General features: G+C 36.8%; 1 protein-coding gene across 2 annotated transcripts in view; it reads left to right on the top strand.

Annotated features, from left to right (window-relative positions):
* The window catches only part of adam12b (ADAM metallopeptidase domain 12b), a 144522-nt gene that overhangs the window by 110030 nt on the left and 20371 nt on the right, over positions 1–14121 (top strand). For both annotated transcript variants that reach the window (XM_055172032.2, XM_055172031.2), the window contains exons 13-17: positions 5742–5831; positions 10044–10239; positions 11035–11143; positions 13142–13340; positions 13460–13537. In XM_055172032.2, coding sequence (XP_055028007.2) covers positions 5742–5831; positions 10044–10239; positions 11035–11143; positions 13142–13340; positions 13460–13537 — 672 coding nt within the window. The remainder of the gene's footprint in view (positions 1–5741; positions 5832–10043; positions 10240–11034; positions 11144–13141; positions 13341–13459; positions 13538–14121) is intronic.

Here is a 14121-nt window from a genome sequence, read left to right as displayed (position 1 = left end):
CAAAACCTAACAACAAAACATTGTTTATAATTACGAGACAAATTATTTGAAACGAAATTCATTTTAAAGTAGCAAACAAAACTTAAATTAAACTCGTAATAAGCTAATTAAATTGAAACAAAACAACATTACAACAATATTTAAACCCAACAATACTCAAACATTAACATATAACAGACATTAGGACATTTACCAGAATAAATCATTTTTACTTTGAAATTGATGCGTTGTCACGTTAAAATCAGCTGTTCGTTTAGGTTCCGTCTACTTTTATTTACACTGCAGCACAACCCCGGAGTTCACGAACTAAAACAGGGTCTGCAGCATTTACGAATGACTCCGTTAATAAGTGCGATTAAAATGCGTTAAAATGTTTAACGCGTTATTTTTTGTGTAATTAATTAATCTTAATTAACGTGTTAAAGTCCCGGCCCTAATTTTCATACTGTCGGTTAATTAGTGTCTTGTTCTCCAATTGGCATCACTCATGTTTGCAGTAAGCAATAAGCTCATGATGACCCAAGGTTGAGTCAACATTATATGAAACAGATAATTTTACCAAATACAACTTATATGAATAAACCTTGCTATGTTCATGTAATTTGCATAGACTGTAACTGTTGCTTAATTGGTAGAGTTTGCATTAGCATTACAAAAGTTTGTGGGTTTAATTTTCAGGGAACACAAAAATTAAAATTCTGTCAATATTAACTCACGCTCATGTTGTTTTAAACCTGTATGAGTTTCTTTATTCTGTTTGTGAACACAAAAAGCTATTTTGATAAATGAGGGTAAACAATACCCATTTTTCTACTATGGAAGTTAGTGGGTACCATCTGTGGGCAGGCTACCATGGATAGCCAATGGGTGTGGTTACCATCATTTATCAAAATATCTTTGTTCAGCTTGAAGGGACACTCCACTTTTTTTGAAAATATGCTCATTTTCCAGCTCCCCTAGAGTTAAACATTTGCTTTTTACCGTTTTGGAATCCATTCAGCTGATATCCAGGTCTGGCAGTACGACTTTTAGCATAGCTTAGCATAATCCATTGAATCTAATTAGACCATTAGCATTGCGCTAAAAATAGCCACAGAGATTTGATATTTTTCCTATTTAAAACTTGACTCTTCTGTAGTTACATAGTGTACTAAGACCGACAGAAAATTAAACGTTGCCATTTTTCATTATGCTATTGAAAGTTCCTAAGGGGACTATTTTCGGGCACTAATATCATTGCGCCTGCTGCAGCCATGTTACAGCAGCAACGTCCTTGATTATTGCGCCAGAATAAGAGTATAGTTCCATATCTGCCTAGAAAATAGCAACTTTTAATTTTCTGTCAGTCTTCGTACACGATGTAACTACAGAAGAGTCAAGTTTTAAATAGAAAAAATATCAAAACTCTTTATTTTATTTTTTCGTGCAATGCTAATGGTCTAATCAGATTCAATGGATTATGCTAAGCTATGCTAAAAGTGGTAGCGCCAGACCCGAAGATCAGCTGAATGGATTCCAAAACAGTAAAAATCTAATGTTTAACTCCAGGTGAGCTGGAAAAAGAGTGTCCCTTTAAGAAAAAACTCATACAGGTTTAGAACAACATGAGAGTGAGTAAAATATGACAGAATTTTCATTTCTGGGTGAACAATCCCTTTAAATGCACTATAAGCAACTTTGGATAGAAGCAGTGATGTAGTGGTGCCTGGAGAAGTGGGTATACTCTTAATTTATGCCCCTTTTTTTAAGTAGAAGTGGGTATACCCCATGTGCTATAAAATAAAGAAGTGGCTATACTCCCTATATCTGCGTATACCCTGCACAACACTGGATAGAAGCATCTGCTAAATGCATAAATGTAAAGTGTGTAAGTGAAATGAATTAGTGAGTCACTTCTGGAACTGGTGAAGCATCTGAATGAACCTGTTTACTAAAATGAATTACACTTCAGAAGCCTTCATACCAGAGGGAAAACCATCTAGCAGAGCTCATTTGTTTTACTTTAAAAGTAGTTTATAGCATATGCTAATAGCATATAGCTACTTTAAGTTTGTTACTCCCCTCTGCATGGTAACGACAGTATAGACATTAGGCAGAAAAACTTGGCGTAAAAATCTTAAGTCTAAGATCTTTCGCTTGTGTTTTGGAGTGACACCCTGGCCTGTAAGCTCCAGTGATCTCACAAGGGGAATAAAGCAGGAAGGTGGGTACAGAACAGTGAGAAAACTGAGCAGCAGAAAGTGTAGAAGGATGACAACTGGAAGTTTGGAAAATGCAGCAGGTCTGTAAAGAGATTTCTCTAACTCTGAGGGGTAGTTAGATCCAGCGGACCGACCAAACCCTTCAGCACCTCTCCCAGTATACCAGGACTTTCTTAAAGAGGAAATGAGGGGGAGAGAATGAAGGAGATCCCAAAAGACATGAATTAGTGGTGTATGAAATAAAATTTTAGGGGTTGAGGTCTTAATGAGCGCCATATCTACATTTAAACACGAATAATGTTCTTCTACTTCAATGGCAATTATTTTCAAACTTTTAATCTCTGTCTCTCTCTGTATCTCTCTCTCTGTATCTCTCTCTCTGTATCTCTCTCTCTCTCTTCCTCTTCCTTTCTTTTCTCAGATAAATGTCTTCTTTCCTTCAATTGTGTTAGGACTTTGACATTCTCGTCATTTCCACATAGGGTCATTGATGATGTCACTGGCTTTAACATACGTGCACGTTCCACTGATATCATGAGCTCAGTGTCTGTGAAAGTAACATCTTATTTAAAAACTCAGAACAATGCATGGCCCGCTAATTTATACCAGACATGTCGGCGCTCACGAACCTACAGCAACATTTCCAAACATATTTTTGTTACCATGGATTGCAAAGAACTGGTTGACAGGGGAATTTCCTACTAAACCCACACCTGGAACTAATATCCAACATAATGATCATACTGGGTAAAGGTTTAGACATTTTGTTGCTTTACACTGTTTTTCTGTTAGCCCAGTTGTCTAATCCTAAATATTAAGGATGTGCTATGTTATTTTGTTTAGTAAAGTCAATTTATAATACAAGTAAAGATTTCTTACACAACAAGAAATGTTAGTCAGGGTTTGTTGTACTAAATCAAGTTTTTAATAACTAATTTCCACCTTATTTCTGCCAAAAAACTTTTTTTTGCTGCCGTACCTTTAAGACTTAAAGGGATAGTTCACCCAAAAATAAAAGTTCTGTCATTTACTCACTCTCATGTAGTTAGAAGCCTGTATACTTTCAAAGCCATTTCTTTGTTTTTTGATCAACACAAGGAAGATATTTTGAGCAACGTGTCTAACTAAAGTTTTTTAAACACCATTGACTTCCACAGAATTATGTTTTCCTACAATGGAAGTCAATTGTGCTCCTGTTTCCTGCTTGATTACGAATGGAAATAGAATAGAAATATCTTTATTGTCTATTTCCACAGGGGTAGAAAATTGTCTTTTAGACACACAAAACAAAAACATAACATAACATATAGAAATCCCTTTTATTTGTATCAAATTCCGTTTTATTTATTCTTAAATTCTGTGTTTTCCGTTTTTCTGGATTCTGGTTTTTAATGGTTAAGTTAAATTTCAGTTATCAAAAAGCATATCTTATCAACTGAAACCATTAAACGAATACAATTTAACAACAATTTATTAAAAGTTTTAATTAAAATTACATATAAGCCGATGTATTTTGGCTGTCGCAGTAACCGCAATGTTTTTCAACCATGCTATTGACAAGCAACCAAATGTTTAGTTTTTCCATTTAATCATCATACTATACTCATCTTGTTTTACTTTTCAGGCATCTGTACCTATTAAATGTAAGTATATTAGTTATGAAATGTCTGTCAACAATCTGATTTAACATTAGCGATAAATACTAGGGATGTAACAATTAATCGTGTGTCCCATTAATTCGATTTGAATCGCAAGGCTGCGATTCTGTGTTTCATGCACAGCTTGTGTGTGCTACGGCATTTGGTCAGTAGGAAGTCCTTATCAATCTAAAATCATTATGAGTCAGAGTTGTTTATAACGTGCATTTAAAAAAGCAACACTCGTTAACCAAAATCATTCAAAATATTCTTTATTATCATGAAAATACCTGAAACAATTTGAAGAACAGCAATATAAATATTCCTATAGACATTTCCTGGAATAGCGTTTGCAATGCTACTTCTTCTGTGGCACAAAAGGAGTTTCTGCATTAGAGCGCCCCCTGGCTTTGGGATTTGCTGGGATTTCACTGTAATTCATTAAAATTCATTAATTAAGAAAACGCGCATTTGCACAGTTAATCGTTACAGCCCTAATAAATACAAATAAAACACTGCAAAGTCCTCCTTACTGTATGAATGAAATGTACAGCTGCAAAAGTTGTTCATTTAAAAGTAGTGAGTGATTTTCATTTTTGGTGTGTAATGAACAGAAACCAACAGGCTACTGTCACTTTAAGACCCAAGACAGCTTTAACCACGGGTTCACACCAGCCACGTTTGAGGCATCAAAATCTCATCTACCATGCCTAGTTTGGCGCTTGAACAGTTTGCGTTTACTGGCTTCATTCGCGCGTGAAAGCCGCGCGTGAAATTCTAGTCATCGAGACATTCACGCGGAAATTCACGTCATGGGAGGAGCTTCTGCGACTCTGCTCGCTTTCTGTTATCACGTCACCACTAATGATTGATTGACGCGGAATCGCGTCTACCGCGCCTACCGCCCCGCACTAAACGCCTAATTCGCACCGCGAGACCTCCAGACGCACATCAACACATCTTCACATTGACTTGACATTAAAATCACTCGCGCTTGACGCCTCTACCGCAGCTGGTGTGAACGCAGCATAAGACTGCACTGCTTCAATATACTGATAAACATCCAGCTGTGTATGTTATGTTGACTGCCGGTAGTGATGCTCCTGTATGCACGTTTGAATGTGAGCCCTCATGTCAAAATACGAGCTATACACGCTGGTAAATAGATGTGAAGAACGTTGCATTGTGTGGACGTGTGCGCAAGCAAGGCGGACGCGGGAAGAATACTGTGCCTGTGTTCCAGGCTTTGACGAAAGCCTGCTTGTGTTTTGATGCTTGGCATTGTTTGCAATGCATAACGAGAAAGGGAAGTACCTTTCCAACATTTGTCCAACATTACAAAAAAAGAAAAATGTTTCTGCGTATTTCTGTCATTTGCTGATTAATGAAACAAAAAGCTAGCTTTTAAAAATGAGTTATATTGTGTTTTAAAAATGACTGAATGCTTAATTTGCCGAATTCCGTGACATTCCGTATTGTAGCTACAGTAATTTTTTATGCTTGGATTCCGAGAATCCGTCGGCTTCGCGGAAATCATAGGGCCATAAACATATTAAAACATATTTAAAATACCAATTGCAGTTCAAACGTAAAACTTCCTTTGTCCTTTTGCAGAAAACGACATGGATACAGGTTTGTAACAACTTGAGGGTAAGTTAAAAAGAGGAATGTTAAAAAGAGGAATGGGTTGAGAACAAGTTAAACATCATTAGTGCAAACTGCAATGCTACAGTCATGGGTTTGATTCCAAGGACACACACACAGGTATATAACCTAAAAATGTAACCTTGAATGTTTTGTAGGTTTCTAAAAGCATTGCCAAAATGCATAAAGCTTATAAATGTCAGCAAATCTTATTTAGCACTTTTCTGATAAAAGCCGTCATCTTCCTTGTGTTCTTTAGGAGTGCATGAACCCCTGTTGTAACGCAACAACCTGCACTCTCAAAGGAGATGCTGTGTGCGCTCATGGACAATGCTGTGAAGACTGCCAGGTACTTTTCCAAATCTTTTTGTCCCTCTTTCTTGCTCATTCACTCTCTCTGCATATGAAAAAAGGCATGCAAATCACATTTTCTTTGCCCCATTAATAAGTGCAACATGTACCAGCGTTCACGATCCAAACATAGACACTCACTTTCCCCTCAGACCTCCAGACACATAAATCAGTGCTCATTTCACTTACTGAGGATGGAAACCAGACCAGAGCACTGTGCTCTGCTGATGTCCCCCAGGGACGGACCCCAGAACGATACATGTAAAACAATGCCCTTAAAATCAGAAGGGCTTACCTTGTCTCATGGATCCAGTAATACCTCATAATAGTGTTTTTAAGCTTGTGATTTTGATGAATTGTGGAAAAACACACAAAACAGATCATAATGACCCGGGGTTATAAAGTACAATGAAAGTATCCCATAAGACTTTTCCAATTTATAAATATGTCTGAAGCAACATAAGGTTTGTGTGAGGAACGTTTTCAGATAATCTTTCACTTGTGTTTTAAGATTCACATCATGCCAGGTCAAACATCATTGACTCTTAAGCATCAATTGTACTCTTGTACAACCAAAAGTGGTACAAAAGTTTGAATATATAAAACAAATAATGAGATGCATCTTTTTAGTATCAGCCTAAATTTGGGATATTTTGCTGAATAAATTAAAGTATGGCTTCAAGACTTGGAATGAAGTGCATTTGTTATACACTGTCAGAATTTTTTTCTGTGCCACGGAACGCATGTGTATCTGGCTAATAGGCCTGATCCGGGACTGGCATTGGCAGGCATTAAATGTGCTGAGGGCATTGTATAAAATTTGATCTCTAAGATTTTTGATGATTGCAAAAAATATTTTATTAAGCCAAGAAAACCCTTTAAAATCACCCCAATATGTACTATTTAGGTACAAACATGTATACTATAGGTAATAATATACTATACAGTATATTAGTATATACTATACAGTATATACTATATTATAAACTATACAAATAGGTACTAATATACACTCTTTGGTACTAATATATGTAAGTCTGAGGAACCAATATGCACTCTTTGGTACTAATATGTACCTCTGAGGAACTAATATGCACTCTTTGGTACTAATATGTACCTCTGAGGAACTAATATGCAGTCTTTGGTACTAATATGTACCCCTGAGAAACGAATATGCACTCTTTGGTTCTAATATGTATCTGTGAGGAACTAATATGCACTTTTTGGTACTAATATATGTAAGTCTGAGGAACCAATATGCACTCTTTGGTACTAATATGTACCTCTGAGAAACTAATATGCACTCTTTGGTACTAATATGTACCTCTGAGGAACTAATATGCAGTCTTTGGTACTAATATGTACCCCTGAGAAACGAATATGCACTCTTTGGTTCTAATATGTATCTGTGAGGAACTAATATGCACTTTTTGGTACTAATATGTACCACTAAGGAACTAATATGCACTCTTTGGATATCAAGTATATCAAGTTATCAAGTTTACTTTATTGTCAATCAAAACCATGCAACAGTACATTACACAGCAGACTGAAATTGCGTTTCTCTGGTACTAATATGTACCTCTGAGGAACTAATATGCACTCTTTGGTACTAATATGTACCTTTGAGAAACTAATATGCACTCTTTGGTTCTATTATGTACCTGTGAGGAACTAATATGCCCTTTTTGGTACTAATATGTACCACTAAGGAGCTAATATGCACTATTTGGTACTAATGTTTACCTCTGAGGAACTAGTATGCACTCTTTGGTACTAATATGTACCTCTGAGAAACTAATATGCACTCTTTGGTACTAATATGTACTTTTGAGAAACTAATATGCACTCTTTGGTTCTAATATGTACCTCTGAGGAACTAATATGCACTCTTTGGTACTAATATGTACCACTGAGGAACTAGTATGCACTCTTTTGTACTAATATGTACCATTGAGGAACTAATATGCACTCTTTGGTACTTATTTACCTCTGAGGAACTAATATGCACTCTTTGGTACTAATATGTACCACTGAGGAACTAGTATGCACTTTTTGGTACTAATATGTACCTTTGAGAAACTAATATGCACTCTTTGGTACTAATATGTACCATTGAGGAACTAATTTGCACTTTTGGTACTAATATGTACCACCGAGAAACTAATATGCACTCTTTGGTACTAATATGTACCTCTGAGGAACCAATATGCACTCTTTGGTACTAATATGTACCTCTGAGGAACTAATATGCACTCTTTGGTACTAATGTGTACCTCTGAGGTATTAATATGCACTCTTTGGTACTAATATGTACCTGTGAGGAACTAATATGCATTTTCTGGTACTAATATGCACCTCTGAGTCATTAAAATGCACTTTTTGGTACTAATATGTACCTCTGAGGTACTAATATGTACTTTTTGGTACTAATATGTACCATTGAGGAACTAATATGCACTCTTTGGTACTAATATGTACATGTGAGGAACTAATGTGCACTTTTGGTACTAATATACCTCTGAGGAACCAATATGCACTCTTTGGCACTAATATGTACCTGTGAGGAACCAATATGCACTCTTTGGTACTAATATGTACATGTGAAAAAACTAATGTGCACTTTTGGCACTAATATGTACCTCTGAGAAACGAATATGCACTTTTTTGGTACTAATATGTACCTGTGAGGAACTAATATGCATTTTCTGGTACAAATATGTACCACTGAGGAACTAGTATGCACGTTTTGGTACTAATATGTACCTGTGAGAAACTAATATGCACTCTTTGGTACTAATATGTACCTCTGAGGAACTAATATGCACTCTTTGGTACTAATATGTACCTCTGAGAAACTAATATGCACTCTTTGGTTCTAATATGTACCTGTAAGGAACTAATATGCATTTTCTGGTACTAATATGCACCTCTGAGGTATTAAAATTCACTTTTTGGTACTAATATGTACCTCTGATGTACTAATATGTACTTTTTGGTACTAATATGTACCACTAAGGAACTAATATGCACTCTTTGGTACAAATATGTACCACTGAGGAACTAGTATGCACGTTTTGGTACTAATATGTACCTCTGAGGAACTAATATGCACTCTTTGGTACTAATATGTACCTGTGAGGAACTAATGTGCACTTTTAGTACTAATATGTACCTCTGAGGAACTAATATGCACTCTTTGGTACTAATATGTACCTCTGAGGTACTAATATGCACTCTTTGGTACTAGTATGTACCTGTGAGGAACTAATATGCACTCTTTGGTACTAATATGTACCTCTGAGGAACCAATATGCACTCTGTGGTACTAATATGTACCTGTGAGGAACCAATATGCACTCTTTGGTACTAATGTACCTCTGAGGAACTAATATGCACTTTTTGGTTCTAATATGTACCTGTGAGGAACTAATATGCATTTTCTGGTACTAATATGCACCTCTGAGGTATTAAAATGCACTTTTTGGTACTAATATGTACCACTAAGGAACTAATATGCATTTTCTGGTACTAATATGTACCTCTGAGGAACTAATATGCACTCTTTGGTACTAATATGTACCTGTGAGGAACTAATGTGCACTTTTGGTACTAATATGTACCTCTGAGGAACTAATGTGCACTCTTTGGTACTAATATGTACCTCTGAGGTACTAATATGCACTCTTTGGTACTAGTATGTACCTGTGAGGAACCAATATGCACTCTTTGGTACTAATGTACCTCTGAGGAACTAATATGCACTCTTTGGTACTAATGTACCTCTGAGGTACAATACTATGAACTCTTTAGGTACAAATGTATACTTTTTGAAAGGGTAATGCACCAGTGACAGATATGTCATTATAATAAATAAAGAAATTAAGAAATTCTCCCTTCATTTTGCATTTTAACATACACGGAGCAAACTGATTTGGTTCATGATAACAGAACTTTCATAACTATTTCTTTAGTGTACTTTCCTTACTTGATGAGATCCCCACAGATCTCTTTGTTATACCCAATAGTGTCGTATTAATTGATTGAAAGCTTGTCTCTGCATAGCTTTGGGTGTAACTGCATTACAATTGAGAACATCTTTCTCTTTGCTTTATTTTAACCAGAATCACCCCCTAAGTGACATTGTACACTTTGAGTTAACCTGAGTCTTTTTGTTGTTTGGGTTCTTTTTGTTCCTGTATGTGTGCAGCTAAAACCAGCTGGAACACAGTGTAGAGACGCCAGTAATTCCTGTGACTTACCCGAGTTCTGCACCGGCACCAGCCCCCACTGCCCCGCCAATGTGTACCTGCACGATGGGCATGCGTGCCACAATGTGGACGGTTACTGCTACAATGGCATCTGTCAGACCCATGAGCAACAGTGCATCACCCTCTGGGGACCAGGTTGGTACCACAACAGCTTTCTGTAGCTCAATAGGAGAGCATTGCATTACACGTAGCAGCACAAAAGGGAACACATATACTGATAAAATGATAAAGTAACCTTATAAAAGTTGCTTGGGATTAAAACAACTGCCAAATGTGCACATATTTTACATTTGTTTTTAAAACAAATAAAACTATTTAATTAGAAGTACTGTAATAAGGCGTAACCTGAATTTATCCATTGAGAATGGATTGGCTTGTAATAATAAAACATTGCATAACACAATGGAGACCCAAATGCAAATACAATGAAAACATTAAAATATACAAAGTGTTCTCCTGAAACACATGCTGGTAACCATTGGGTAAGCATCCTTAGTAATATACTTAGTGCAAAATGGAAAGTCATTGAGGAGGCGGGGCAATTTTTTCTGAAATATTTTGATAAAAGACTGTTTTATTATAATGTATACTTGTAAATAATGCACTATAAGGCCAGACATATTGATAGATTGTAAGGCTAACAGTCATGTGCTGCATTAATCATAAATTTTTGACACTGTAATTCTATATGTAAGAACTTTCTGTTCAAGTCTGCCTGCATTTGAACAGCCTGCTCAAGTGGCACTAGATCACGGTGATTGCTGTTATATAATTCATATGTTGCATCGTACCCTCATCCAGAAGGATTCAGGCCACAGCGTGAAATACGTTACCATTTCATGTTTTCAGTTTATATACACACTCAAACAAGATGAAAATATTGTCATATTTCCATCTCTGACGGTTTGGATATGTATCCTCTCTTTCTAGGAGCGAAACCCGCCCCGGGGATCTGTTTTGAAAGAGTAAACTCGGCAGGTGATCCCTATGGGAATTGTGGGAAAGACTCAAAAGGCTCCTTTGCTAAATGCGATGCAAGGTACAGTCAGTACACCAGTTCTCTTACATTTCAATTACTCCGATCAATGCCGATCTCCACTAAAAATACGTGGCCGATCACTATTCTGAATCGGACAGCCGATCTTATTCACAGCTATTTCATGTACTACGGCTTTTGATCAGTAAGTCCTTATCGATCTGAAATCGCTGTTAGTTTGAAGCGTTTATAACATGCATTTGAAAAAACAACACTCGTCAAACATAATTATTATACATATTCTTTTTTATAATGAAAATACCTGAAAAGGTTTAAAAAACAGCAATATAAATATATCCTCCAGCCATTTCCTGGAGCTGCGTGTCATCATAGTTGCGTGTGTATTGTTCTTCGTCTACAGCGCATTTTGAGTTTCTGCACGAGAGCGCCCCCTGGCTTTTGGATGTAGCGGCATTTCACCGTAATTCATTGAGAAGCATAATAAGCATTATCAGCCGATCGATCAGAGCATCCCTAATTTCAATTAAATTTCACTCTACATTTGTTTGTCAGCTTGTATTGATAGTGTTTTTTTACATTTGAGTAAAGGGCACTTTTTGTTTTATTGACTTCCATTCATTTGCAAGCAAATGCGTTAGACACGAAACGCAAGCTTGTGCGAAGATATTCCGCTGCGTACTAAAGTTCAAGTCTGGTGACCTGCGAATTCGTATCACGAGGAGATATGTGACCAGTAGAAAACCGGTACATCACAGCGTGACCTTTCTCCCTAGTGACATGCAAAGATGGACAGAGTGCTCCCTGCCCATTTTCGCAGTAACGTCCGAAAAATATTTCCATGCTCAAAGTCTAATGTGACTGCCCCTTAAAGTTACACTCCACTTTTTTTTTAAATCTAATTTTTCAGCTCCCCTAGAGTTAAACATTTGATTTGATACCGTTTTGGAATCCATTCCGCTGATCTTTGGGTCTGGCGCTAGCACTTTTAGCATAGCTTAGCATAATGCATTAAATCTGATTAGACCATTAGCATCGGGTTAAAAATATCCAAAGAGTTTGGATATTTTTCCTATTTAAAACTTGACTCTTCTGTAGTTACATCGTGTACTAAGACCGACAGAAAATTAAAAGTTGCCATTTTCTAGGCCGATATGGCTAGGAATTATACTCTCATTTTTGGCTGCTGCGTAATATCATTGCGCCTCCTGCAGCCATGTTACAGGAGCAAAGTCCTTGATTATTACGCTTAACTTTTTATTAACTTTTAATTTTCTGTTGGTCTTAGTACACGATGTAACTACAGAAAAGTCCAGTTTAAAATATGACAAATATCTCAACTCTTTGGTTATTTGTTAGCGCAATGCTAATGGTCTAATCAGATTAAATGGATTATGCTAAGCTATGATAAAAGTGGTAGCGCCAAACCCAGAGATCAGCTGAATGGATTCCAAAAAGTTAAAAATCAAATGTTTAACTCTAGGGGAGCTGGAAAATGAGCCTATTCTCAAAAAAGTGGAGTGTCCCCTTAACACAATTTTATTCAGTACTTCTGCAATATGAAATAGAATGTATAGCTTTCAAATTAAACACTCTTAATTGAAATCAAACACCAGTGACGGATAAAAAACTGATAAATATTTAGTCTGACTGAAACAAAAAGATGTTTATAAAAAATAATGAGTGGGAAATGAAGAATATTGCTTGTCTAGATTCATTTATTTTACTGTCTATCAAATTATTGTGGGATGTCCCATGAAACATCTTGTAATGAACGTCATTTTATTAATTTCTTTGGAGCCCGTGACATTATCATTCAGTCAGAGAGGCAGCCCGTGGTTTTGCCTGTCATAATTAATTACACTTTGTGCTCTTCACATGCCTGAGAAGTTGTGAAAGGCAAGATTACCTCAAGACAATACAATCTCCTTTTCTGCCAGATGAGTCAACGCTTCAGTCATCGTAACACATTTGTTTAGTGTGAAAACGTTTAGTGCATGTTTTTGCTGCTCACTCATTTTACTGTTTGTGTGATTAAAACAGAGATGCTAGGTGTGGAAAAATTCAATGCCAAGGGGGTGCCAACAGGCCGGTTATTGGGACCAATGCTGTTTCCATAGAGACCAACATCCCTTTGCAAGAGGGTGGGCGAATTCTGTGCCGCGGAACGCACGTGTACCTGGGTGACGATATGCCTGATCCGGGACTGGTATTGGCTGGCACTAAATGTGCTGAGGGCATGGTAAAAAAATTATAATTGAGATTTGTTGGCGATTGTAAAAAGTTTTTGTTAATTTGTTAATGCAATTTTAAAACAATGTATTAAGTGTTTTTCTCTTTGTTTCTCTCTCATCATCACAGATCTGTTTAAACAGACAGTGTCAGAATGTCAGTGTGTTTGGAGTGCACAAGTGCTCGGGGAAGTGTAATGGAAAAGGGGTAAGCTCGCTTCCTCCAAAATTTTACTTACATTACATTCTGCATGTGAGAAACATCCAACCTTTGTGCTGGTAATGCAATGCTCTACCATTTGAGCTATAGGAACAACATTTTTCCTGCATATCTGAAAAAAAACATGACTCTGATCCAAATTCTAATTCAACTGGCTAGATGTACATTATCCTACTCATTACAAGGTTACTTACTTGCCACATGAGTAACTATATGGCCACAAAAATATTGATTTGATACATTTTATTAAAGGGACACCATGAAACTTTTTGGCCACTAGGGGGTGCTAGACACGTATTTTTCACTTCTAGCGCCCCTAGAGCCCACAAGCGCCGCAGCGCTGTCGCAAAGGAAAGGAACTGGCCAACCTTAAAACTAAACTAAAAACTAAACATTTAAAATGCTAAACGATCAACATTTTGAGACAACAGAGAGAAACGCAGTCATGTTACAACTTTCTGATGAGGAACTCGTCGTGGCAGAAGCCATTTCTCAATCTGAAGGTTGCAGCCTCCGGATGTCTTATTTCTAAGCTGTATACGTCATCAAGACTGTCTTATTTCACAATATTA

Source organism: Misgurnus anguillicaudatus, chromosome 7, assembly GCF_027580225.2.
Source record: "Misgurnus anguillicaudatus chromosome 7, ASM2758022v2, whole genome shotgun sequence".
NCBI lineage: Eukaryota > Metazoa > Chordata > Actinopteri > Cypriniformes > Cobitidae > Misgurnus > Misgurnus anguillicaudatus.
The sequence above is the reverse complement of the archived record's forward strand: the minus strand, read 5'-3'. Positions and strand labels throughout refer to the sequence as shown.